The 26599-nt window shown below is 38.0% G+C and overlaps 1 protein-coding gene across 1 annotated transcript in view; it reads left to right on the top strand.

Annotated features, from left to right (window-relative positions):
• Window positions 1–7873: 7873 nt before the first annotated feature.
• The window catches only part of CFAP44 (cilia and flagella associated protein 44), a gene marked incomplete at its 5' end in the record, with an annotated part of 67814 nt that continues 49088 nt past the window's right edge, over window positions 7874–26599 (top strand). The window contains 9 exons of the mRNA XM_083362613.1: window positions 7874–7883; window positions 8096–8179; window positions 10897–11071; window positions 12398–12560; window positions 16724–16826; window positions 18068–18284; window positions 20214–20328; window positions 22923–23087; window positions 24509–24664. Of these exons, the coding sequence (XP_083218739.1) occupies window positions 7874–7883; window positions 8096–8179; window positions 10897–11071; window positions 12398–12560; window positions 16724–16826; window positions 18068–18284; window positions 20214–20328; window positions 22923–23087; window positions 24509–24664 (1188 nt within the window). The remainder of the gene's footprint in view (window positions 7884–8095; window positions 8180–10896; window positions 11072–12397; window positions 12561–16723; window positions 16827–18067; window positions 18285–20213; window positions 20329–22922; window positions 23088–24508; window positions 24665–26599) is intronic.

Here is a 26599-nt window from a genome sequence, read left to right on the forward strand (position 1 = left end):
CAGCAGGTTTAACTGAGTGAAGAAATCAACAGGTGCAGCTTTCTCCCATTACTGCATTTGCATTACAGCTCTTGGAAGTTTACGAGCCTGTCGGCTGGAAAATGGCGGCAACCCTCGTGAGAGATGGGAAACTATAAACGAGCCGGTCCTTTTTTTTTTTTTTTTAGGAATGTGTTGGTATTTTTTATCCTGTTCGGCAACTGTTAAAACTGGGAGACTTCGGTAGTCGGCGGTACATCGCAAAGATAACAAATCAACAAGCTCCCTCTTTTAACATGCTGTAAGGGTAAACTTCTTGAACGCGGAGGCATTTATTTTCGGATTGATCCAAATTAAACAAGACTCCGCGTTTCCGTAATCTCAAATGAATGGGAGTTGCAGTCCAGCAAAACTAGAAAGTTAAACGAGGACTTCAATCTACAGACTGATTCTTATTCGCTTTTTAACCCTCAATCTTCAATTTATCGCCACCATTCCTAACCTGCTTATAATAAGGAACACTTATTAACACTTCCGTCTCCTTCCTCTACAAAATGACTTCCTATGTCCGCCAGAAGCAAAGTTTACAGGTACGGAATCGCTGTATGACAATACCGAGTAAAGCCACCACGAGGAGCCTATCGCTCCACGCAGGCGCCTTAAGCACGCGCAATTTTAAAACTCAATTTCCCAGATATCTTCGGGCGCCTGTCTTTGGTTGCTGAGCAACCAGTCTCAACTACAATGGAGCCGAGTGGGGAACAAGAGGGCGACGAAGCAAAAGGTAACTTTCCCGCTTTCTCTATTAAGACTTCTTGGAATTGACTTCCCTTGACCGTGAGACACCTCACCCGCCTAAAGTGTCCCTTTCTCATAGCAACGAGTTGCTTATTAGTAGAGTAAAAGCAAGCAAATGCATTTATTGAAATAGTAAATGGCTTCAAAGTCAATGGAGTACTTTGTGGAGATCATATCTTCAAACTGAAAGGGGGAGAATGTTAATAAACATGATCAGGTAACATACATTGGCGACTCTTTTCCTCCCTTTTGGGGGGATGCAGAATCCAGAAAGATTTGCTATAAAAATGCAAGATAGCTTTAGCTTAACATTTCTTGCTGTTGCTTTTTGACTTTTCCTAAATGCAACATTTGGTATTTAATTGTTAGCATATATATATGAGTGCCATTCCTAGAAAGTGCAGTTACTGCCTTGAGGTGTACCAAGCTCTAGGCTTTAAAATTTTAATTTTTGTTGCAGTAATGTACAAGAGAGGAAAGAAAAAGACAAAATATACAACAAAATGCAAAACACAAAGTATAAAATATAAAAAATAAGAAAAACAATGTAAAGTAGCTTAGTTTTTAGATTACAAGTTAATCGTTGTCCATACTGAATCGTACTGATCAATATGCCTATGGGCAGCTAATTCAGTGGTTGAGTATGAATACAATTCTTCAAGATGGGATTGTAATTCCATAAGGATAAATGTCTGTGCCAAATTACCTTTACTTTGGTATATTCCAAGCAGACAAAAAGTCCACACACATCTTCATAAATTTTTTTTATGTAATTCAATATCATACTTTCATCCTGAAACCTCACTTTGGTTTCCCAAATCTTTTTTAACAGTAGGATGGATACTAAACCAAAATGAGACAGCCAAAGAGACATCCAGGTCTTGTATATTAGAGTGCTCTCAAATACATCACGTCTCTTGCATAAGAATGCTGATATTTAAGCCTTCTTAACCACTGAGGTGGGCAATAAACTCAAACAAATCATTCAATGAATTCGTCTCATGATCATAATGCCTCCTTAAGTAACACCAGCTGCCTGCAATTATTGCAGGTTCGCATCCCACCAGGCTCAAGGTTGACTCAGCCTTCCATCATTCCGAGGTAGGTAAAATGAGGACCCAGATTGTTGGGTGCAATAAGCTGACTTTGTAATAATGCCGCTTGGTGGGGGGGGGGGAAGCCCTAAAAAGCAGGCATATACATAGAATGAAGGCTATTGCTAAGCACATTTGATTTGTGCTTAGATTGTAAGCCGCCCTGAGTCTTCGGAGAAGGGCGGGATATAAATGGGATTAAAATAAAAAAAAGATATGCATTTTACCTACTGGCTTCATGTAGATGTTAACAGAAGTTAACATCTACATGAAGCCAGTAGGTAAAATGCATATCTTATGATCATAACAGAATACTACGGTAAGTCCTGCTGCACCCTGCAAAGCAAGGGCCATAGGCAAGACTGAGTAGAACCATCCTTGGAGAAAGGAAGAAAACCAGCACAGCATAGTACTGCCCATTCCTAACCCCTGGAAATGGTTCGAAAGGATACCACGATTGATAGTATCAAAAACTATTGAAAGTTCAGAGAGAAGCAACCCATCCTGCTTCTGCCAGAGATCATCTACTAATGTGACCAATGCCACTTGATATCATGACCAGTTCTGAAAACACAAATGGAAGGAGGGCTGATAATCTATTTTATAAAGAATTCTTCACTGAAACTATTTAAAAATCATAATGTTTTTGCCATGTTTTATGTATGGAAATAATTTCCCATGTCTTCAAATGTTTGTCTATGTCTATGTCTGAAAAACTTTGTGCAAGAAATACTAAGTCAGTTTAACCATTTCTTTAATATATAGAAGTTCAGTCTCAAAATGTATTTGTGTGTTTCATAGAATTCAAAGTACCAAGCTATTAGCTTCTAACAATTAGTAAAGCGGTCCTCCTAACTTCCAAATTACATCTGTATTTATTATTCATATATATTAACACCCCTCTCATATAGGCTTTGCTAGCATCCCAAACCATGTCCATAGAAGTATCCTTATTCATATTAATTTCAAAAAAGTCCATCTGCTTTTTGCATTCTTCCACATTTCTCTGATTTCTAAACAAATTCTCATTTACGCGCCAGGAGCGCCTATCTCTATTATCCTTGTTGATCTCTAACCAGACTGGACTATGGTCAGATATAGTTCTTGCGCAAATCTTTATCTTCTTAATCCTAGAAAAAAAATCATTAGTCAATAATATAAAATCAATCCTAGAGAAAGATTGGTGTCTATCAGAGAAAAAAGTATAATCCTTTTCATGTAAATGTGTTTCTCGCCAAATGTCACGCAACTCCAGATCATCCTTCATTTCAAAAAAAGATTTAGGCAATCTAGCATGACTCGGGGCATGTTTAAAAAAAACAGATTTGTCCAGCTGTACATCCAAGACACCATTCCAATCTCCCATAAAAATAAAAGATTTATAATCCAACTGGGTAATCTTTATATGTAGTGAACTATAAAAGTCAGCTTGTTGTTGATTAGGAGCATACAGTCCAACTAAAAGCGTTTTTTTGCCTTCTAACAGCAAATCTATCATAACATATCTTCCTTGTTTATCTACTTCAATTAGTTCCGCTGTCAGAGTATTCTTAACATAAATAACCACTCCATTTTTCTTATTCATTGCAGAGGCAATAAATTGCGTACCCAACCTTGAATTCAACAAGTACTTTTGGTCCATAACCCTAATATGCGTTTCTTGCAAGCAGATAACATCAGTCTTAAATTGTTTTAAATATTGAAAAACTTTCTTTATCTTCTGTGGTGAGTTTAATCCATTAACATTCCACGTTAGGAACTTAGTCGCCATTCTTGGCATCCCGAAGCTTCTGGAGCACGTCTGCCAGGACCCCTTTAACTTCCTTAGGCCGCGCCCCTCCCACAGCTTCGCTATAAGTACGCTTTGGAGGTTCCATAACTTTCTGCTGGTCTTGCTCTTGCTCTTGTCTCACTCGTCTTAAAGCGGCACACGTCATCCTCTGTTCTCTAGCAGCTGGAGAATGAAATTAGGGGAAAAGAAAAGGCCCTAATTTTGAACCCATCGGATGTGAAGATTAAAGAGGTTATTAATTTGTTAAGAGGACAATTTGATAAGTTGATGGCTGATCAGGTGGCAACTAACTTATGGTTTGCTAGGCATAATACTTTTTGCAATGCCAATAAACCAGGTAGGTGGTTAGCTTACAGGTTAAGGAAAAAACAAAGGGCTTCTAACATAGATAAAATTGAACATAAAGGCAAGGTTGTGTTTTAGCAGGATCTTATTAAGGAAGCCTTTGTGGACTTTTATTCCAAATTATATGTTAAGGATAAGATTAATGAAACAGATATTGATGTATATTTGAAGAATGCTAGCATCCCGGCTCTTACACAAAAAGAAAAGGAAGAGATTAATCAATTGATAACAAATGAAGAAATTCTTTTAGCAATTAAGCAATTGAAGGTGGACAAAGCGCCAGGTATGGACGGACTGACTGCGGTCTATTACAAAAATCTATAATTGGAGTTGATAAAGCCATTAAGGGAATTGTTTCAGACAATTCAGAGGGAAGGAAGGGTGCCTCCGTCTTGGAGAACTGCTTTTATTTCCTTGATTCCGAAGGAAGATGAGGATGTTACCCAAGTAAGAAACTACAGACCAATATCACTTTTAAATACAGACTACAAGATATTTGCTAAGGTTTTAGCTAATAGATTGATGAGGGTTATGCAACAGATGATTCATGGGGATCAAACTGGGTTTATCAGTGGTAGACAAATGAAAAACAATGTGAGGCATATAGTTGATGTGGTGGAGTTTTTGGAAAGGAACAACCAGATCCCTGCGGCGTTAATCTTTCTAGATGCTGAAAAAGCTTTTGATCAACTGGATTGGCAATTTCTGATGAAAGTTCTAGATAAAATGAATTTTGGGGATAAATTTTTACAATCAATTAGGGCATTATATCAAAAGCAAACTGCCCGAATAATAGTAAATAATAGTCTGACTGAAGTATGCAATATTGAGAAGGGCACAAGACAAGGGTGTCCGTTATCACCTCTATTATTTGTTTTAACATTGGAGATATTATTGATAAAAATACGGAATTCGGAAAAAATTAAGGGTATTCAAATTAGAGATCAGGATTATAGACTGAGGGCGTTTGCAGACGATCTGGTTGTTACGGTGACCCAGCCAGAAAACTCTGTTGTGGACCTGATAGAGATGATAATGCAATATGGGAAGGTTTCTGGATTTAAGGTTAATGTACAAAAAACAAAAATTTTAGCCAAAAACATGACAGTATCGCAAAAGGCCCTTTTGGAAGGATTAACTGGATTTGAGATTGTTAAAAGGGTTAAATATTTGGGGGGTGTATTTGTCACCCTCAAATGCAAAGTTATATAAAAATAATTATGAAAAGTTATGGGGAAAAATTCAAAAAGAATTGGAGAGCTGGGAAAAATTGCAATTGTCTTTACTGGGAAGAATTGCAGCAGTGAAAATGAATGTCCTGCCTAAATTTTTATTTTTATTTCAAATGATACCAATTCTTAAAAAAGACTCTAATCTGGAAGAATGGCAACGGGGTATCAATAAATTTGTATGGGCAGGGAAAAGGCCACGAGTTAAACTTAAGATTATGCAGGATATGCGTGAAAGAGGTGGTCTTAAAATGCCCAATCTTACATTATATTATGAAGCTGCTGCGTTGTCAGGAATAAGTGATTGGATTAATTTGACACAAGGGAGATTATTAAATCTTGAGGGCCACGACTTGTTATTTGGCTGGCATGCATATTTGTTATATGATAAGAAGGTAGATAATGTGTTTAAAGTGCATATTTTAAGATAGGCATTGTTGAAGTTTGGAAGAAGTATAGACATAAGTTAGACTACAAGATGCCGTTGTGGGCAATCCCGAAACATGCAATAGAAAACATAAATGTTGGCTTCAAACATGATGTAACTACGTACAAGGAGATCTTAAGTTTGGAGAGGAACGTCTGGTGTTTGAAGCCGTACAATCTTTTGCGAGATGAGAAGATCGTTCAAACTTGGTTTCAATATGGTCAACTACGTGCCAGTTGGAAAGAAGACCAGAAAATTGGTTTCTCAATGACTGATGAAAATCTGGTAAAACAAATTAGAAATCAGGGTCCAGCACATATCAAACGGATTTATCTTGCATTGATAGATATTGACTCAGAAACAGAACTTGTTAAAGACTGTATGATAAAATGGGCTCAGAATATTCAAGAAGTTATTACAGTGGACACGCGGGAAAAGATTTGGGTGAGGAACGTAAAATTTATGCAAGCCCAAAACCTAAGAGAGAACTTTTATAAAATGTTTTATAGATGGCATTTAGATCCTAAAAAGCTTGCAAGTATGTATCCGAACTATCAACCTAAATGTTGGAGATGTGGTGGCGAAGATGCAACGTATTTTCATATATGGTGGACCTGTAAAAGGGTTAAGGCTTTTTGGATAAAAATTTGGTGGAATATGCAGAAGATCTTCAAGCAAAGGATAAAGTTTTGTCCGCAATTGTTTTTATTGGGCATAATTACAGATGCTACTGTTGTGGACATTAAGTTGATGTTGAATTTAATCACAGCAGCAAGACTCTTAATAGGTCAATATTGGAAAAAGGAGGAACTGCCGACTATAGAAGAAATGGACTCTAAAAGTTTCTGACCTGGCGGAAATGGCAAAGATTTCGGCTTATTTGAAAGATCATTCGCAAGAACGTTATATTATGGAGTGGAAAAAGTGGATTGATTATATCCAGAACAAATATGGGACTAAAAAGTTTCACCTAGCATTTGAATAAGTTTTCTTTTTTTCCTTTCTTTCCTTTTTATGTAATATTAGTATTGCTTGTTATTTTATATGAGCTAGAGTGCAATAGACTTAATAGTTTATTGTTGTTAGCATATGGATGCTTATGATTGTTCTTTGTTTTTATACCCTGTACTTAGCTCTGGGAAGTCGGGGGGGGGAGGAGGGGGGAATGGGGGGGAGGGATAGGGAGGGTTAGGTAGGGGTGGGTGGAGGGAGGGGGGGATTGTTAAAGATAAAATGTACTGTAAAACTTTTCAATAAAAAAACAATTAGTAAAGCGGTGAATATGTGTAAATTCATGTTATGCACTAAAATCACATTGTGATTAAAAAATTTATAAATATATAAATTGTTAATGCAAATGTGTTAATATTCAATTTCTGTGTTTGAAAATAAGGATGATTATATTTTTCTAAATATGTAATATCTTATGAATAAAAGTTTTCACTACACTAATGATTTTGTTGTCAGAAATCCTTCATCTTGACTGAAAACTGATTTTAAAAAGTTCCATTAATATGACTAATAATGTAGATATAAAATTAAGATATATATCTCTATGCTGCATAGGACAAATTGGACAGTTAAATGTAGAATTTGTGGTTTAGATGATCAAAATGTGCCCTATTAAAGGCATATTTAAATATTTGTGATATTGCTTACAGATAAAAGTGAAAAATCAGAAGAGGTACCAACTGTAGCAGAACAGCAGCAGGAAGAGATCAAAGAAGCATCAGCTGGTGAGTGTTCCTAACCAATTATTACAAGAAGTGCCATTTCAAGAGACATGGCTGCTAAAATAAAGATATACCATTGCTGTACTTTAAGAATCATTTGTAAACGGATGATAATAGAGCTGCTAGTTTGTGGCTTTATCCTGTAAATCTATTTAGTTTCAGAAAAATTCAAAAAGCTAAATTGCTTTCATTTTTGTTGTGTTGGTGGACCTAGACAGCTTATGCTAGGATCATGTTGTGCTTTGTTTTTTATCTGTCTTGCTCTCAGATGTGCATTGACTAGGTCCATTAAGCATAGATTTTTTTTATTTTCAAGCAAAGCAGATAAAACATTTTAACATTGCTATTCCTAGGACACACTACCAAGTGAAGTTGTATTGTTCTAAGTCTGTGACAGAACTTTTTCTGCGATGGCACTTCGGTTTGTACAATAATTTTTCTAAAGAAAACAAGCCAATACTAACATGAGTTGTTGAATGACTTTAAGTACATGAGCCTTTTCTATGTCTTTAAAAATATTTTGCCACTCATGCTTTTCTGCATGTGAAAATTGTTTTAAACTTTTTCATTGTTTAATGTTTTCCAATATAAGGCACTTTAGGACTCCCTTTGGGCTGAAAGGCAACCGGAAAATCTCTCTGTGTGTTTGTGTGTTAATATATACTATACATATACATAATTTTCTTATTTATTTCTAGAAACGAAATCATCTCCAGAAGGAGAAGAAGAAGAAAAGTTAGTTCAAGATGATTATGAGGATGCAGGAAGTGCTGCAAGTGAAGGTGGGTGTTGTTAGCAATCTGTGGACTTGAAAAAGTGTATTTTTATACATTCCCTCCATTTGGCTCTTTTGTGCAATTATTTTCATAAGCTAAGTAATGAAAAAGTAGGTAATCAAATTTACACCTGGGATTTAAGCATTTATTCTTGATCTGCCTAGCATTTGCCTGTCCTACTAGTTTACATCCTGTGGAGAAGTCCCAGGTCACCTCTCTTAAATGTTGCCACTTGGTGGGATCTTCTTGGTAGCTGCTTCAGCACTTTGGAACAGCATAACATCTGAGATCTAAGGGACCTTTACCCTGTTAGCCTTACAGAGAGCCATGAAGGCCTTGCTCTTCCCCCATGCAGCCATAGAGGTCTAATCAATCAATAATCAATCTATCTTAAAGTAATTTGTAGTCTCAATTTTTTCTTTGTCAGAAATTAATTGCTATGACTTGTGCTGCTTTGTGTTGCATAACTGGCCCAAAGAAACTCTTTTTATTATGTAGCCACATTTGCTTGATTATACCCGAGCCTCTCGGTTCAAGTATTATTTCGGGTGGCAAGTGTTTTATCAGTTGTTTTAAAGATGGTAAAAATCTTACAAGACTTCTAAATCCGGCAAGATTTCAGTGAGCTTATTTCTAAGATTTCATACATAAACGTCTTGCAAGCCACAAAAGATCATATACGCATTTTCCCAAAATTTCAGCCATTTAAAATATTTTAAACCTTAAATTATTTGAAATATTTCATTAGTTTGGGAGTTCAGAAGATAACCAAAATTATGAGTACAGCAAGTCCCCAGGTTAAGAATGTTCTGATTTAAGGATGACATTGTTAAAAATGGAGCCTAATTGTAGCAAAATTCAAATTAAACTCACAAAGCTTCAAGTTAAATAGGCAATGGTTCAAGTCCATTAAGCAATTCTATTTATACAGTATTATGTAAGGACAGATTTTGGGAACAGAACTTGTTCTTAAACTGGGGACTTACCTGCATCATGTTGCTTGTTATTGCGATATTTATAGCTCAGGGTTGAAATGAGGGGTCCTTGGTGCTCTTTGAGCTTGCTTGCTTTCTTGCAGACGTTTCATTACCCTAACTAGGTAATCTCATCAGTACTAGTTAGGAGTGCTGTTTGCTTGCTATTGCATTAGTTGTCACGTTTGATCTCAGCATGAAAAATTGCCTGAAGGCTCAGTACCTTATTATTCATATGAAGCTATTTTGTTGCATGTGGTTTGCTTATAGTTTGATTATCTTACTCTTGTCACAGTCACTAATAATCTTATAGATTGGGATAAATTCACAAATTAGAATAACAGTTTTCTTGGCATAGCAGATCTCTTAGGACTAAGATTGCAGTTGTATTGCATGTATGCTTCTTTAGAAAGAAGCCTTCTGAAAAGCAATGGGATTTATTTTTGCATAAGCACATCTAAGATTGAAATGTAAACTACTTCCATAACTGATCTCTGCTTACTGATTAATTCTTAATGCTATGTGATCTCCTTTTATCATTTCTTTCTTTCTTTTGAAATCTTATGATCATTAGACATTGTCTCTTGTAGTCCAGACTTATATGTCAATGAAATTCAAATCCATTGTTGTTGAGACTGCATAGTTATCTCAGGGTTTCCCTTCATTCCAGTGATCTCTGCTCCAGGCACCTGAGATTAGATTTGTTCCAATGGAAGAGAATATACGTGTGTAGCTCATAGTTGAACCGTGGAGTCCTTGATGCTGTCTGAGCTTGATTTTTTTGCTTGGAGACTTTTCATTGCCCAACTAGGGTAACATCAGTGCTACATCAGTTTGTTCCCTGTTTATACAGTAACTTGCCGTGCCAGTGTTTATAGTGGTGTGGTTTTATCTTTGGTAGTTTCTTGATTAGGGTATTGTTTTCTGCTTGATTGTGTGTCTGGTGTTAATTCCTGTCTAGCCAGCAGTTCCTCTCCAGAAAATACAGTACTCAGTAACACTGATAATTAATTTAATTTAATTTAATTTAATAACATTTATATACCGCCCTTCTCCCTGAGGACTCAGGGCGGTTCACAGGGCAGAATAAAATAGCAGATACAAACATTAAAAAAAAGATTAAACAATTGCCCTAGTTAAAAACAATGGAAATACAGCGCTAAAAACCCCAAGAAAAATTAAAAGACAAAGATAAAACAACCCCAGCAATCCCCATCAGGCTAGGCCAGCTTGTACAAACAGAAATGTCTTAAGATCGCGACGAAAGGAGCGAAGATCGGGCGCCATCCGGAGCTCTACCGGTAGCTGATTCCACAGCTCCGGAGCGCCCACAGAGAAGGCTCTCCCCCTGGGGGCCACCAATCGACATTCTCTGATCGGTGGCACCCTGAGGAGGCCCTCTCTGTGGGAACGCACAGGGCGCAGGGAGCTTGATGCCGGCAGCAGATGTTCCCTGAGGTACTCCGGACCCATGCCATGGAGTGCTTTGAACACCGTTATCTAGTTGGTAATGCAACGTGTGTAAGCAAACAACCAAGCACAGACAACATTGAGGAGTCCACTAGAATTGTTTTTAAAATGGATGTTTCTTTCTCAGCAGTGTGTGTGTGTGTGTGTGTGTGTGTGTATGTATGTATGTATATGTATATGTATATGTATATATGTATGTATGTATGTATGTATGTATGTATGTATGTATATGTATATATGTATATGTATAGTTTTTATGATGGCATTTTTGAAATCCAGAAGAAGAAGAACTACCACCAGAACCAGAAAAACCCCCAGAACCAGTGAAGAAGAAGAAAAAAGAAGTGGTAGAGAAGAAGATCTCTGAAAATTTCTATTATAACTATGAAGAACTGTGCTCATATCCATATATAACTCCAAATTCTGGTATACCGGTGAACCTGCTGTCACTTATGTATCCATTTTTGCTGGGGATCCATGTGTTTAGGATTTGAGTTTCCTATCATAAACCAAAGTAAGAAACAAATGTATTTGCTTTTTAAAAATAGCATTGGAAATGATGCATTCAGTATATTAATGGTAGAATGGTTTACAGATTTAGTAAATAAGATACTGGTTTTGTTTTGAAGAAATTGGGGGTTAAATTAGGTGAAGGCTGACAAAGCGGCATAGAATGGAACAAATTGCTTACATTTGCTTCAGCACTTTGTGCAATTCTGAGTACAGCACTTTAAGAAGTATTCAGGTAAAGTGAACAGATTCAGCCAAGGGCAATAAGAATTATTAGAGAAAAAATCCTATAGAGCAGACATGTCAAACACAAGGCCCGGGGGCCAGATCCGGCCCGCGAAGTGGTTTCCATCCTGGAAACAGTGAGGGAACGGCTCCCACTGCCTTGGCCCTGGCCCAGAGACCCTCCTTCTGCCAGAGACCCTCAGATCTGTCCCACTCCTGCCCAGGCCCCCATAGGCACCCTTGATAGGAACGATGTAGAGCTGGCCACGCCCACCCAGTAGTCTATAGTACTCTAGCCACGCCCACCCAGTAGGCCATGCCCACCCTGGCCATACCCACTCGGCCCCCTGAGGGCAACCGCAATGCTGATGCAGCCCTCAATGAAATTGAGTTTGACACCCCTGCTATAGAGAAAGAGCAGTAATTGGAAATATTTAGCTTTGAGAAAAGATTATTGAGGGAGCATTTTATACCACTGTTCAAATATGTACGTAATGCCTTTTAGATATCTGAATCAGCAAAAGCTATTTACTGTGGTTTGAAAGTATTTAAAGATAAGAATTTAAGTGATGAGAAAGCAGGTTTCAATTATATGTTAGAAAAACTAGCAGCATTTCAGTGATGGAACAATTACCAAGAGAAGTATTGAAGTCCTCTTCATTGGATGAATTTAGGTGGAGGCTAAGTAATTGTTCAGTAGATGATTTAATTTGGATTCCTGCACTGAGCCACTGGATTAGACTCAATGGTCCACTCAAACTCTATGCCTCTAGGATTCCTTTACTCCACTTTTTCCAATTACAACAGTGCTATACTGCAGGGTGAGATAAAAATGAGTGACTAACTGAAACTCACCAAGTGACTTTTCCAGATTACGATGAGCTACATCTTAGAATTTCCTGTCCTAATATAGTCCATTAACCAGCACATCATGCTGTCTTTTTTCATTATGCATAATATTTTTTTCATTAATGGTTCATTTATTAGTTAGATGCAATAAACCTAGGTCACATCATCATTTCTTTCCTTAGCATGCAATCCTCAGGCATTCTTTTGGATATGACTGCACTAGACGAGCAAACCTCCAGATGCTGGATAGTCAGATTCTCCTCTACATAGCTGGAAACCAGTTAGTTTTTCTGGATTTGAAATCGAACTATCAGAGATACCTTCGAAGCACAGGTGGTGGAGGGATTGGTGTAATCACGGTATGACATATATCTTAAAGAATTTTTGCTTAAATTGTTTTTGGGAGAAAAATATGCAGAATGTTTAAGGGGGTTTGGTCTCCTTTATATTTTTTGCTTTTGTTTAGTTAACAGAACAAACAGAAAAAAGGAAAAGCATATAGTGGTGTTTCATGCATGTATAGATAGGCAGAGTTTTACTCAACAGTTTCAATATAGGACTATCATATTTCAATATAGTCTTCCATACATAGTTTACATCTGTAAACATCTCATTCAAAAGTCACATCAGGTCTCAACTCCATTGATTATTTATTTTTCTGTTGGAGAAGTTCTTAGAAGTATAAAGGACATAGAGAACCAAATTCTGTTGTCTAGGTATTAATTTCCATATAGTAAGAATGTAATTTAAAAGAGTACAGACAACCCCAAATATAAAAATCTATTTGAAAATCAATACCTCCCATTGATAGAGCATGCAACCTGGGCGTCCTCCTGGATTCACGACTCAGTTTTGAAGATCATATTGGAGTCGTGGCTAGGGGGGCATTTGCCCAGATTCGCCTGGTACACCAGTTGTGCCCCTTTCTGGACCGAGATGCCCTACGTACAGTCACCCATGCACTCGTTACCTCCCGTATAGACTACTGCAATGCTCTCTACATGGGGCTGCCCTTGAAGACCACCCGGAGGATTCAACTGGTGCAGAGTGCAGCTGCACGGGTAGTGATGGGAGCACCCCGATACTCCCATATTACACCCCTCCTGCGTGAGCTGCATTGGCTACCGGTTGCCCTCCGGGTGAGATTTAAGGTGCTGGTACTTACCTTTAAAGCCCTACATGGCTTAGGCCCGGGATACTTGCAGGACCATCTGCTGCCAGGAATGAATTCCCATCGTCCAGTACACTCACACAGAGAAGGCCTTCTCAGGGTACCGTCGGCTAGACAATGTCGGCTTGCGACCCAGCAGGGGGAGGACCTTCTCTGTGGGAGCACCAGCCCTGTGGAACCAGTTCCCCCCTGAGCTTCGGATGGCCCAAGATCTCCAGTCCTTTCGCTGCGGCCTCAAAACACTCCTTTTCCACCTGGCTGACTTGGACTGACAGGGATTTTAATTATGTTTACCATTTTAACTCTATTCTTTAATTTATTTTAATTTATTTCAATTTTTAATTTTAATTTACTGTACAGAGACCTTTAAGTTTTGTTGTTGTTAGCCGCCCTGAGTCCCTCGGGAGGTGGGATATAAGTCCCATTAATAAATAAATAAATAAATATGTGTAATTATTTTTTCCAGAAGATAATGATTTAGGACATTGTCTCAATGAAGAAGCATTATTCTTATTGCATTTACAAAACCACGATGATGTACTTGGTTATGTAAAATTTCAAAAAAATTGGTACTTATTTCTCAAATGATTACATTAAATATGAATAAGATACTGTATATATTTGGATATTGTTTGATTAGAATTCAAATTTTACTCCAGACAGATAAGCAGTCATAATGAATATAATTTCTGGGATATATTTTGCATAGGATTCAAAATTGCAAACATTCTGAGTTTTTGAAAATGTCTTCCATATGTATGTGTGTGTATTTACTTATACACACACACAAACACAAACACAGAGAGAGAGAGAGAGAGCGCGCAAGAGAGGGAGAGGGAGAGAGAAAGAGAAAAACACGGAAGACATTTTCAAAAGCTCAGTACCTTGTAAATATCTATGTGGTTCTTCAGTTCCAAAGATATGTTTGAAAAAATGCAATTGTCAATTAAAGATAGGGATCTGGTTTTCTGAATGTTGAATTATATTACGTGAATATCTTCTGATTAGTAACACATTTTGGGTGGTTTTGCTCAGCATAAATTTTCTTCCTGACCTTTTTGAGAATATACACACATTGCAACTTTAGTTAAGTGGATTGTTGTAAGTCTGTTGTAAATATTCACTAGCTGTAACTCCTGACCTTGTTATATCAATTTGAATACTGTGGTACATTTTTGGAAAATTGCATTTTGTTCATTTTCTTTTTTCATGCTAGCTGGCGTTCATGTCGGAAGCACCTAAGGCACTTCTGGGTTGAAAGGATTAGCTGGCGATATCAGCACTGCCTGGGAGACACCCAGTTGAGGGCTCCTTTCATGTCCCTGTTAATGTTCCCGCCAAAGTGGTGCCTTTATCTATCTACTTGCGATTATTTGCTTTTGAACTGCTAGGTTGGCAGGAACTAGAGCAAATGATTGAAGCTCACCCTGCCACGCAACAGCACTTGAGTCTCAAACGTGGGCTTGCTGATTGTCAGCCAGTATCCTAACCATTGGAGCCACCCTGTTCCTTTTTTTCATGCTAAATTATTTATTTATTTATTTATTTATTTAATTTGTATACCGCCCTTCTCCCGAAGGACTCAGGGCGGTGAACAGGGCAATTATGGGATGAAGCAACTCTAAATTAAAAGCTGCTGCGTGGGAAATTTGTATATACACTGAGATTTTAACTTTAGACTAATTACTGAATAATAATGAACGATCATTTTGTTTGCTAAGGGACAAATACTGTATTTGCCTTTTGCTGTCCACTGTCAATATTTACAAGTACAACTTATATTGATATCTCGATTTTGACTAGCATTTTCAGTTGCAGAAAATTATGAGAAGGCTTTTTTTTTCTTCAAGAAGTACGACAGCACACAACGCTCATACTTTGAACAGCTTTATATTCTTGTCCTGTCCCAGTACAGGCATGAATTCACAGGGAGTTTTAAAGACTCCATTCAGACACCCCAAGGGCCTTGTAGTATTTTATTTGAGTCCCTGCAGGGTTTTTTTTTGGCAAGATTTTGAAAGTGGATTCCCATTGACTCCTTCCTAGGGCTCAGAGAGAGAGAGAGAGAGAGAGAGAGAGAGAGAGAGAGAGAGGGAGAGAGAGAGAGAGAGAGAGAGTGTCTCTGTCCCAAGATCACTCAGCTGACTTTGTTAGTGTCTTAACCACTATAACCAATCTTACTCTCTAATTACACCATATTGTAGAAATAAGATAAAACAGTTGTTCAAAGCTTAAGGATTGATTTTAGAGAAAAGCTCAGAAAGTATGGACCACTGGGTCTCATTATGCATTCCAGCATAAAACTACACCCATATTTTCCCTCTTATTTCCGTAGTGCTTGTGTATGCAATGTATTTGTGTTTGCTCCTTCTCTTCATTAGAGTGCAGCAAATTAGTGTTGGGTCAACCCAGTCACAAGGCTCAGTAAAGTTTCCTTGTGGTAGCTAGTTATCTTTGTCCTGAGTTGCTCAGCTATCAGTGAAGGATCTTGCTACACGTGTAGCTCGTGCTGCCTTCTTTGCACTAGGCAGCTTTTTCACTGCCTTACTACAAAAAGGTAAAGGTTCCCCCGCACATGCGTGCTAGTCGTTTCCAACTCTAGGGGCCGGTGCTCATCTCCGTTTCAAAGCCGAAGAGCCAGCGCTTGTCCGAGGACGTCTCCGTGGTCATGTGGCCGGCATGACTAGACGCCAAAGGCGCACGGAACGCTGTTACCTTCCCACCGGAGTGGTCCCTATTTTTCTACTTGCATTTTTACATGCTTTCGAACTGCTAGGTTGCCAGCCTAGTCTTACTATAGGGACTGCTTAACTGGGCAGCTGTTTGCTATTGTCACTAGCATTTGCTGGCATGATCATGAGGCCCCTCCACCAAGGTTGTGAAGGGACCCATAGTGTAGCGATGGTCTGATGTGTGCACAAATGATATAATCCTATCCTTTAAAACATCTACTTAATACTTGCACAAAATCTGTATGCAATTTTGTTATGTGCATTAAGTAACAAAAATATAGGCCAAAACCATGGATGGCTTTTTATGTGTATACCGATGTTTGATCTCTAAATACCAATCATGGATATGCAATATTGTGAATAATGAGGACCATCCCTATTTCTAAATCCTTCTATTTAGAGTGAGGAACAGTAGAAGGCTAATTTTATCTTTGTCCTTTGGTCTGCAATTCCTGAAGGGAAAAGGTTTGTGCTTAATGGTAGTTCAGGACTATATTGGTTACTGAAAGAATAAAGGAACAGATTGATTTTGCTAATTTTATTGTTTTATATAAGCCAAATAGGGGACTCTTTCAAATTGCAAGAAGATTATGCTTAAATGAAAATTATCTTTAATTAGGCACACCCAGACAGAACTCATTTTGCAGTAGGAGAAAAAGGTTGGAAGCCCAACATGGTTATCTATGAATATCCTTCTCTAAGACCATACAGAATATTACGAGGTAGGTTAAAAGACAATGACTTTCCCAGTTTGAAATAGTACAGAATAAACTGTCTTAAAACTGAAAGCAGTACTACATTTTAATTTCTTGTATAAATATATGCTCTGTTTGCTGCAACTCTTGATCTTTCTTTGTACAAAAGGAAAAAAAAGACTGGGTAAAAAATGAACTATTGAAAGGATGGTAATAAATTAAGAAGGTGTCTCCTGTTTTCAAAGTATATTTTTTCCTATTTGAGCTGCTTTTTTTTACCAAAACCAGAAAGAGACAATGTGTGTATTGTATTTCATTTCACTTCATTTTTCTAGTGTTTTTAATTTAAACTTTAAAATATACAAATGGTACATCTGACTTTTTTTGCAGCTGACAAATCATGTTCTGTAGCATCTTAGAGAAATTATTGCATTTATTTTTACTTGCTTAAATCTATATATTTTACAATGATATTACTATATAGAACTGAACACAAAATATGTCCTGTCACATAATTTATGTTCAGTTCTATGTACTAACAGTGAACTCATTTTCCAATTGCTGAACTTTTTGTAATACAAATGGCAACACCTCAGACCAGGAATCAAAGTTTCTTAGACCTATAGAGAAAGCTCAGATAGTAAAACTTCCCAGAGTAACTAACCCCCCCTCCACACACACACACACACACACACACACACAATTCAGTAAGGACTGAACATTGTCCATTGCCAGAAAAAGCTGAGTGTTTATAGGCGAGATGGGGGGTAGGGGGAGAGAGGATGAGACTTGACTGTATTATTTTGGGAAAAGTCATGGCTAGCTGACAAGAGCTCTAAACAAGCCAACAGTTAATTGAAGGTTCTTCTCATAACTTTTCATTTAAAATAGAATTCTGTCGGATATTCTTCAAATGCTGATTCTGAGAAGAAAGTGTAGAAACTAGGACATGCCAAGCCTTCAGGCTATATTTATTTTATAGCATCAAGGAGCATTACCATTGTCTCATCAGATCACTTGCACATCTCTATTAAAAATATGTACTTTTAATTCATACTGGCACACACACCCGATACACATATACATGCTTTGAAAGCAAGTGATTATTTTCCTTTTTTTGTTTTGGTTTATTTGTATTTTTAAAATTCTTATTTCAAAATTGTATGTGCTATTTATAAAGCATAGTAGAGGATAGGGCTGGTAAATGGGGATGTTTTCTTGGTCATGCACACTATGGTGAGAAACTGATTATTTTGCTTTATTTCCAGGTGGAACAGAAGAGGCATATGCATTTGCTGACTTTAACCGTTCTGGCACCCTGATAGCCACTGTAGGGAGTAGCCCTGACTACATGTTGACAGTCTGGGACTGGAAACAAGAAAAGATTATATTGAGATCAAAAGCATTTTCACAAGATGTTTATAAAGTTACTTTTTCTCCCGAAAATGAAGAACAACTTACTACATCTGGTTCAGGCCACATCAAGTAAGCCAACTACCCTTTTTTTAAAGAAATAGATTACCAAAAAGGTATCCATTTGAGGAAATGATATGACTCTGATTCAGTGGCTGTAGGCTTTGTCCCTTCACAATGATACTTTGTGCACTGCTACTGCTCACCCCAAGCTACCCCACCAACCACCTATTCTTAGGAGCACCTAGTAGTTCTTTCACCAAGCCAACTGGCAAAAGCCAAAGCAAAATCTTACTCTAGTCATTTTTTTTAAATCTTGTTAGTTTTTTGCAGGGGATGAGGGTGAGGAAAAAGCCAGGGAACTGCCAGGGAAATGGAAGAACCTCTCTCCTTTTCATTGACAAGGGAAAAGGAAGTGAAAGTGCAATCTTCAGGAATGAGAAACCGGTGCTTGCTAACTGGAAGCCTTAGTCCATCCACCCAAGAAAACTTTGCACAATTATTGTTCTGGTGCTTTCTCTGTATCAGGAGCCTAGCTAATTAACTGTGTAAGTTAATCAGCTGAGCTTTTTAAGATAACTGAAAACCCACTGGTTTCATGCAAATACTGTATTCAAGGGCAGCATCAGCATTGGATCAAATTATCTTTTGTGCATAGAATAAAGTGGGCGGTTTCCTGATTTTTTTTAAAGAAATAGCTTTGCCTATTTGGTGGATATTGTGTAGATACGTCAATACAATATAATCGTGTATTCTGAATCAGAGAAAGAGGATAAACTATAATTTAAAGAAATATAATGTGTTTAAGTCCATAAAGACATTGTAACAAGCTGCCCAGAGTCAACTCTAGGCGAGATGGATGCCATACAAGTCAAATTTTGATACATTTTGAAAACATCTCCAGTTGTCTGAGTTTCTGTGACATAAGTTGGAGAGTTGAGTGAAGCTAGGTTTTGGTTTAGTGTGAGATAGTGTGGCCCATGGGAAAGAACTTGCGCCTCAATCTTTTTCTAACTCCCGAGCTTCCTGTAGTGTAAATAAAATGCTCCCTTGTAGCTCTCTCACAGTAGCCCAAACGAAAGAAGCAAAAATGGAACTGAAGAATTTTGACAGTTTCCTTGTTGCTTACTTTTAGCTGGTAACCAAGAATTCAAAATGCCACATCGCTTAGCTTTTTTGTTTTTAATTTTCTTAGAACTTGCACATTGTGAAAATTGGCAGTTGAGATTTTTGTTGCTATATAATTTGCAATAACTGGGATAGACAATTATTTTTCCTCTATTCTTAGCATAGCCAGCACTAACATATAAGAATAAATGAAAATGCTCTTAATTCCCATTGATTGATGACAAACACATGCAATGGATTATATTCATATTTTTTTTTGCTTACAGTGCTAAGTCTATTATGGACTTGGGTTCTTAAGCTTTGTTTTCACGCATTTGTTTTAGTATTTAATTAACCGTAGATGTTTTGTGTCTGATCCTAGGCATACTATCTTTAACAATAATTTGGAAAAATAAAGCTATTTGTTTAAAATTTTGGATTGTTTTCCCAAATTAGCCATAACTGCATTTATTGATTTGGTTGAAATATTTATTTTATTTTAATTCCATTTATATCCCGCCCTTCTCCGAAGACTCGGGGCGGCTTACAAGCTTAGCAGTAGCCTTCATTCTATGTATATGCCTGCTTATTAGGGCTTTCATACACCCTCCAAGCGGCATTATTACAAAGTCAGCTTAATTGCCCCCAACAATCTGGGTCCTCATTTTACCTACCTCGGAAGGATGGAAGGCTGAGTCAACCTTGAGCCTGGTAGTACAATGGTTGGCTAAAAATTAAATTTTTTATCACTCCTCACAACTGTAGAAGTAGGTGGAAGAGTTAGGGTTGTTCTGTAAACAATGATCTATCTTTACAGTTATTTTGGTGCCTACAAAAAGGCTGACATAATTCTACTGGAAAAACTAATTTGAACATAATTTGTTGTATATCCAGGTTTTGGAGAATGGCGCTCACTTTTACTGGCTTGAAATTACAAGGGACATTAGGTAGGTTTGGAAAGACATCACTGACAGATATTGAAGGATATGTGGAGCTGCCAGATGGTAAGGTGAGAAGCATTTTCCATCCTTAAACTTTTCCACATGAGTAATCCCTTTGAATCCAGATTTAAGTGAATAAAGATATAGCATTTTTGTTTTCTGCCGTTGCTTAACATTAGACTTAAACGATGTAATTTTTTTAAATAGTTCTAAAATGTAACAATTGGGTGAAGAGTCATTTTTACTTATTTAAATAATTTGGACTTCAGTCAGAAATTACGTTGCCTGCTGCTACAGATGGCACACTCATGATGCAGTATTGTTAACTTTCTCCCATTTACTACTGCTTTTCAAAGCAAGGGCTGAACTATATTCAATATCACAGAAATGGCTGCAGTAAGTAGGGAGGACTGACTCCATACTGCATAACTGAATGCACTTTCTGATGTGGTAATGCATTGTTGGGTATAGCCCTATATTTGTAGAGTATGCTGGCTTTCAATACTGGCATTTTTGGCACACAAACAATAAAAAAGACACCAAATAGTAGCATTCCAATACATCAGCCATAATAGAGTAACTTTCCCTGAAGTGAAAACTAGATTGCCTAATAAGCCTACCTAGCTGAAAAATTCTTTCTAGGTCTCTAAAATAGAAAAGTTTCTTCCTACATTCATTAGCACCAGTTCCATCTCTGAAGGTAGAAACACCCGGAGAAGAAATCCAGATAAAAATTTCAGGTCATTAGAGTGGAGGTTAGTATTACTGCAGGCATTCTTTCTCCCATGTAACATAAAATTGCCAAGCAGATACAGGTTGCCTCCTGTCCAGGAACCAAATATACTCCTTGGAGTTTATGTTTATGTTTATGTTTTATTTAATTTATATACCGCCCTTCTCCCTGGGGACTCAGGGCGGTTCACAGGGCATATAAATAAAAATACAATACTATACAAAAGTTAAAACAAAAATTAAATCAGTGCCCAATTAAAAACAATAATACAATCTAAAAAGACAATTTAAAACCCAACTCCCCCATCAGGCCAGACCGGCCAATTCAAACAAATGGGTCTTCAGACCACGACGGAAAGTTCGGAGGTCCGATGCCGTCCGGAGCTCCACCGGCAGTTGGTTCCACAAAGCCGGGGCACCCACAGAGAAGGCTCTCCCCCTGGGGGCCGCCAGTCGGCATTCCCTGACCGGAGGCACCCTGAGGAGGCCCTCTCTGTGGGAACGCACAGGGCGGAGGGGAGTTGAAGCCGGCAGCAGGTGGTCCCCGAGGTACCCCGGACCCATGCCATGTAGGGACTTAAAGATCATAACTAAGACCTTGAACCTCACCCGGAAGACAACTGGTAACCAATGCAGCTCGCGGAGCAAAGGTGTAACATGGGAGTACCGGGAAACTCCCAAGACAACTCTCGCGGCCGCATTCTGTACCAGTTGGAGCCTCCGAGTGGTCTTCAAGGGAAGCCCCATGTAGAGAGCATTACAGTAGTCAAGGCGAGAGGTCACGAGCGCATGAGTGACCGTGCACAGGGCATCCCGGTCCAGATAGGGCCGCAACTGGCGCACCAGGCGAACCTGGGCAAAAGCCCCCCTAGTCACGGCCACTACATGATCTTCTAGAGTAAGCCGTGAATCTAGGAGGACTCCCAAGTTGCGAGCCCTATCCACGGGGGGTAAGAGCTCACCCCCCATAGAAAGAGATGGAACATTTTGAATGTCCCGGGATGCCGGAATGCACAGCCACTCAGTCTTGTCAGGGTTGAGCTGAAGTCTGTTCCTCCCCATCCAGACCCGAACCGCCTCCAGGCAACGGGACATCACAGCGAGGGCATCACTGGGGTGGTTTGGGGTCGAAAAGAAAAGTTGGGTATCATCGGCATATTGATGATACCCAACTCCAAAACCACGAATGATCTCACCCAGCGGTTTCATGTAGATGTTGAACAGGAGAGGCGAGAGAACCGACCCCTGAGGAACTCCACAAGCGAGAGACCTCGGGGTCGATCTCTGCCCCCCTGCCAACACCGACTGCGAACGTCCCAGGATATAGGAGGAGAACCACCGAAGAACCGTGCCTCCCACTCCCAATCCCCTGAGACGCCGCAGCAAGATACCATGGTCGATGGTATCGAAAGCCGCTGAGAGGTCTAATAGGACTAGGACAGAGGAATATCCCCTGTCCCGAGCCCTCCAGAGTTTCCCATGTATCCCTCTTTAGAACAACGTATTTGACAAATCATATTACAAAATTCTAATGGTTGTGCAGTAAGATGCTCTTCAGTTTTATTCCCAGCTTTTAACCTTTGAACCCAATAAATATATTCTAAAATTTCCAAAGCAGGCTGGGTTATGATATGCAGTGTGCATATCATGGGGAAAAATTGAAAATATTCCACTGGAAATATTTGGCAGCTGTTCGCATCATGGCTGATATCAACTATTAACGCCATTGAACAGGACATGTCTGTGGTGCTTTGCCTGCTACACTCTTCATCAGTACAAAGTTGTCTTCTTAAGAATTTTTCTAGCACACAGAGACAAAAATCCTTTTTATAGTAAGATTGCTTCAGCTATTATGTCATGTACAATTTCCCTACTGGAAAGCACATTTGGATTTATGATACTAATTAATGTCGTTTCATTTGTACTCAAGGTACTTTCAGGTTCAGAATGGGGTAACTTGCTTCTTTGGGAAGGGGGACTCATAAAAGTGGAACTCTGCCGACCTGGCCATAAAAATTGTCATAATGGTCCTATTAATCAGTTAATTCTGGATGAAGGAGAAGTAATCACTGTTGGATCAGATGGATACATCAGGGTAAGGGTTTTTGGTTTTTTTTCCAAAATAAGTGTACTAAATGTGTAAAAATAAATTGTACTCAAGCTTATTTATAATTTAAAAGCAGGAATCCTCAGGTAGTCATATAAATTTAATTTACTGTTCTACATTTATATTCTATAAATATTTTGTTCAGAAGCAGTTATAGTAGGTGCTCTTTGTTAATAAATTCTATGGAAATATTCTTCATTAAGTTCATATCTAGGAATAAATAACTTTAATTCCAAGTATTTCTTGGAGAAGTATTTTACAGGGTAGATGCCACCGCAGAAAAGATTCTTGTTCCAGTAAGGATTAGGGTGAGGGGTGAAGAGACAGATCTCAATTCTTTTGCCAGTATTCTGACAAAATATGATATCTCAAAAGTTATTAGCATATTAAGACTAAATATATTGTTACTGCCCTAATTGTATCTCTTGAAATACGAATAGTTGTAGAGAGATTTATTTGTCAGACAGTACCATGAGAAAAGCTGAGTTTCAAGACTGCTCAGATTTTCTAAGGGTGCTATTTAAAAGGGCATATTGCATATCTGAATAATATTGCCTCCTCCTCTTCCTCTTCCTCTTTTACTGCTTCGGGGGTTGTTGTTGTTAGCTGTGAAGTCGTGTCCAACCCATCGCGACCTCATGGTCAACGTTCTTCCAGGCCTTTCTATTCTCTACCATCTTCAGGAGTCCATTTAAGCTCACACCTACTGCTTCAGTGACTCCATCCAGCCACCTCATTCTCTGTCGTCCCCTTCTTCTCTTGCCCTCAATCTTTCCCAGCATTAGGCTCTTCTCCAGTGAGTCCTTCTCATTAGGTGGCCAAAGTATTTGAGTTTCAACTTCAGGATCTGACCTTCTAAAGAGCAGTCAGGATTGATCTCCTCTAGAACTGACCGGTTTGATCGCCTTTTAGTCCAAGGGACTCGCAGGAGTCTTCTCCAGCACCATAGTTCAAAGGCCTCAATTCTTTGGCACTCAGCCTTTCTTATGGTCCAACTTTCACAGCCATACATTGCAACTGGGAAGACCATAGCCTTGACTATACGCACTTTTGTTGAGAGGGTGCTGTCTAGATTTGCCATGGCTTTCCTCCCCAGGAGCAAGTGTCTTAATTTCTTGGCTATAGTCCCCATCTGCAGTGATTTTGGAGCCCAGGAAAATAAAATCCTGGGGGGTTGAGGTAGATACAAAATTCTGGCTCTTGCTCTTCTGACAGCCTCAATCACTATTAATTGGGACATATAAATAACATCTATTTATCTGTCTGATTGCTTGCTTATTTTATTTCTGCACAGCTTTTCGTATCAGAAAAAGTCCTTTTGAATTCTCTTTTCTGAGATTGTTCTCTCATGATGCTTTAGCATTTTAAAACAATAACAACCTCCTTTTTCCCCACAAACTTTTGTGAAGGTTTGGGATTTTGAAACAATAGACACAGCTGATGTTGTGGATGATACCGGAATTGTAGAGATGGAACATATAAACGAACTTTTAGTTGGTAAAAATGTCAGTCTGAATTTTATGATGAAAATTCATGAACGGGGAGAACCGTATTGGTATGCTCAGGTGAGAAGTTTTCTAATAATTAGTAAATAGACAATTCAGTACTGATGATGTCAAGAATACCAAAGGAGAGGATTTTTTTTGGTATCAGTTGAAATATCACTAGGTTTTTATTCCCATTGGCTTTGTTCACACAACCATAAATCAGGTTCTACAAACTCCACTGACTTGCACTGTCAGACCAATGCACATTAAAACCAATAATTCATTTGGTATTAAAATTTACAGTCCTACCATAGAATGAGAATTGTTAGATGGTTCTATATTCTGTATCTGAATATTCCTTTTAGAAAGGAAGTATTAAATTGGAAAGAAAAAGTGAAATTGTACAAGACTAGCTCTTTTACCCTCACTTTTATAACTTTAATAAAACTTTTAAATCATGGGTGTCCACCCTTTTGGCTTACTTAGGCCTCATTGAGTGAAGAGGAATTGCCTTGGATAACATTTAACATGTATAATATAGTTAATGTATACAAATGATAAATGTCCTTTATTTTTATTATAACATTAAAACAAAATAGGGCAATATAAACATACAACTAATGGGATATTTGAGCTTATTTTTGTATAACCAGTGCATCAATGTCTCATACGAGGGAAGTGGTTGAAATTCTTAGTGAGTTCTCAAAGTGCTTGTTAGAAACTTTTGATCTAATTTTACTCTTTGTGTGCTTCATCCTTGAAAAAAGTTGTTTACAAATGTCAGAGGATGAAGACATGAATATAACTTGATTGTGAAGTGAGGGACATTTTTCTCTGGGAAGATAGGACTTATAAAAGTCTAGTAAAGAGACAGGATCAATTTTTTCTGAATGTCTGAATGTTTAATTTAACTCTGCACATTCCATTTGAAAATTTGCAGGTAGTGTATTTATATCCACTGAAAATGGACTTGTAAATATACCCAAAATTTAATTTAATTTTAATTTACTAAATTATTTTGCAAAGTAATATAACAAACCCCATACAATAATTAAATAAGAAAATCTATATCTCTGCTTCCTCATCAAAAATTTCATTTTTTTTGCTGGGTTAATTAACAATAAACACTTGTTTCCATAGGCACACTCATATATTATCACACGCTTATTTTCCGTAATCGTCATGTTTTACTTGCCAAGTCACGCAAGTGCATACAACATCTGATAGGGGTTTCAGTTCGACTGATTGTGTGATGGATGTCGGAGGTGAAGTTAGCACTGCGCTGTCCCCTAAAGATCGTTCCATTGTCATCTAAGCAGTCCACACTTGAATATCGTGTAATCAAGTCATGAAATTTTTTTGCAAAAATCACATGAATGCTAACAGTTAACAGTCTTGTGGGGCCGGATTACCAGCTGTCCAGGGCATCATGTGGCCCATGTGTTTAAGTGGTTTAAATGCTTCTCCATTGTTTGTGAGATGATACTTCTATATTTTCCTATAGCTTTAATTGCTAATAATAATTGTATGGTAAAATTCTTGAATCTTTACATGCTTCTAAAGATTAAAATACAGCCCACTCAATTGAGGGTTGCAGGAGATGACAGCTGTGTCAATGTTCAGTTTACAATATAGTTTATGTTTGTTTTCCTCTTGTGAATTCAATGTACGTTTTTATTCACCCATGGTTGAGAGATGGCTTTTTATATTGTAGATTCATTGTAAGCTAGGAAAATATGATTTCCATCCTTGTTAAAGTATCAGATCAAAAGCCCTCATACTTCCAAATTCTTTATGCCATCTATTGCTTAGAGTAATTATATTAGCTAAATACAAATAGAGCAATACTATTTTTATATACCTTATTTGCAATAGTGTTATAATGGAAAAATTCCTTTTACAATCGTACAACACATTTATCACAATTACTACTTAAAATGATCATTATTAGGATTCAGAATTGAGTCAGATTGTGATGTGGTTTATTCATTCAGATTGAGTTGCAATCTTGGA

The sequence above is a fragment of the Vipera ursinii genome, assembly GCF_947247035.1.
Source record: "Vipera ursinii genome assembly, chromosome: 4".
Classification (NCBI taxonomy): Eukaryota; Metazoa; Chordata; class Lepidosauria; order Squamata; family Viperidae; genus Vipera; species Vipera ursinii.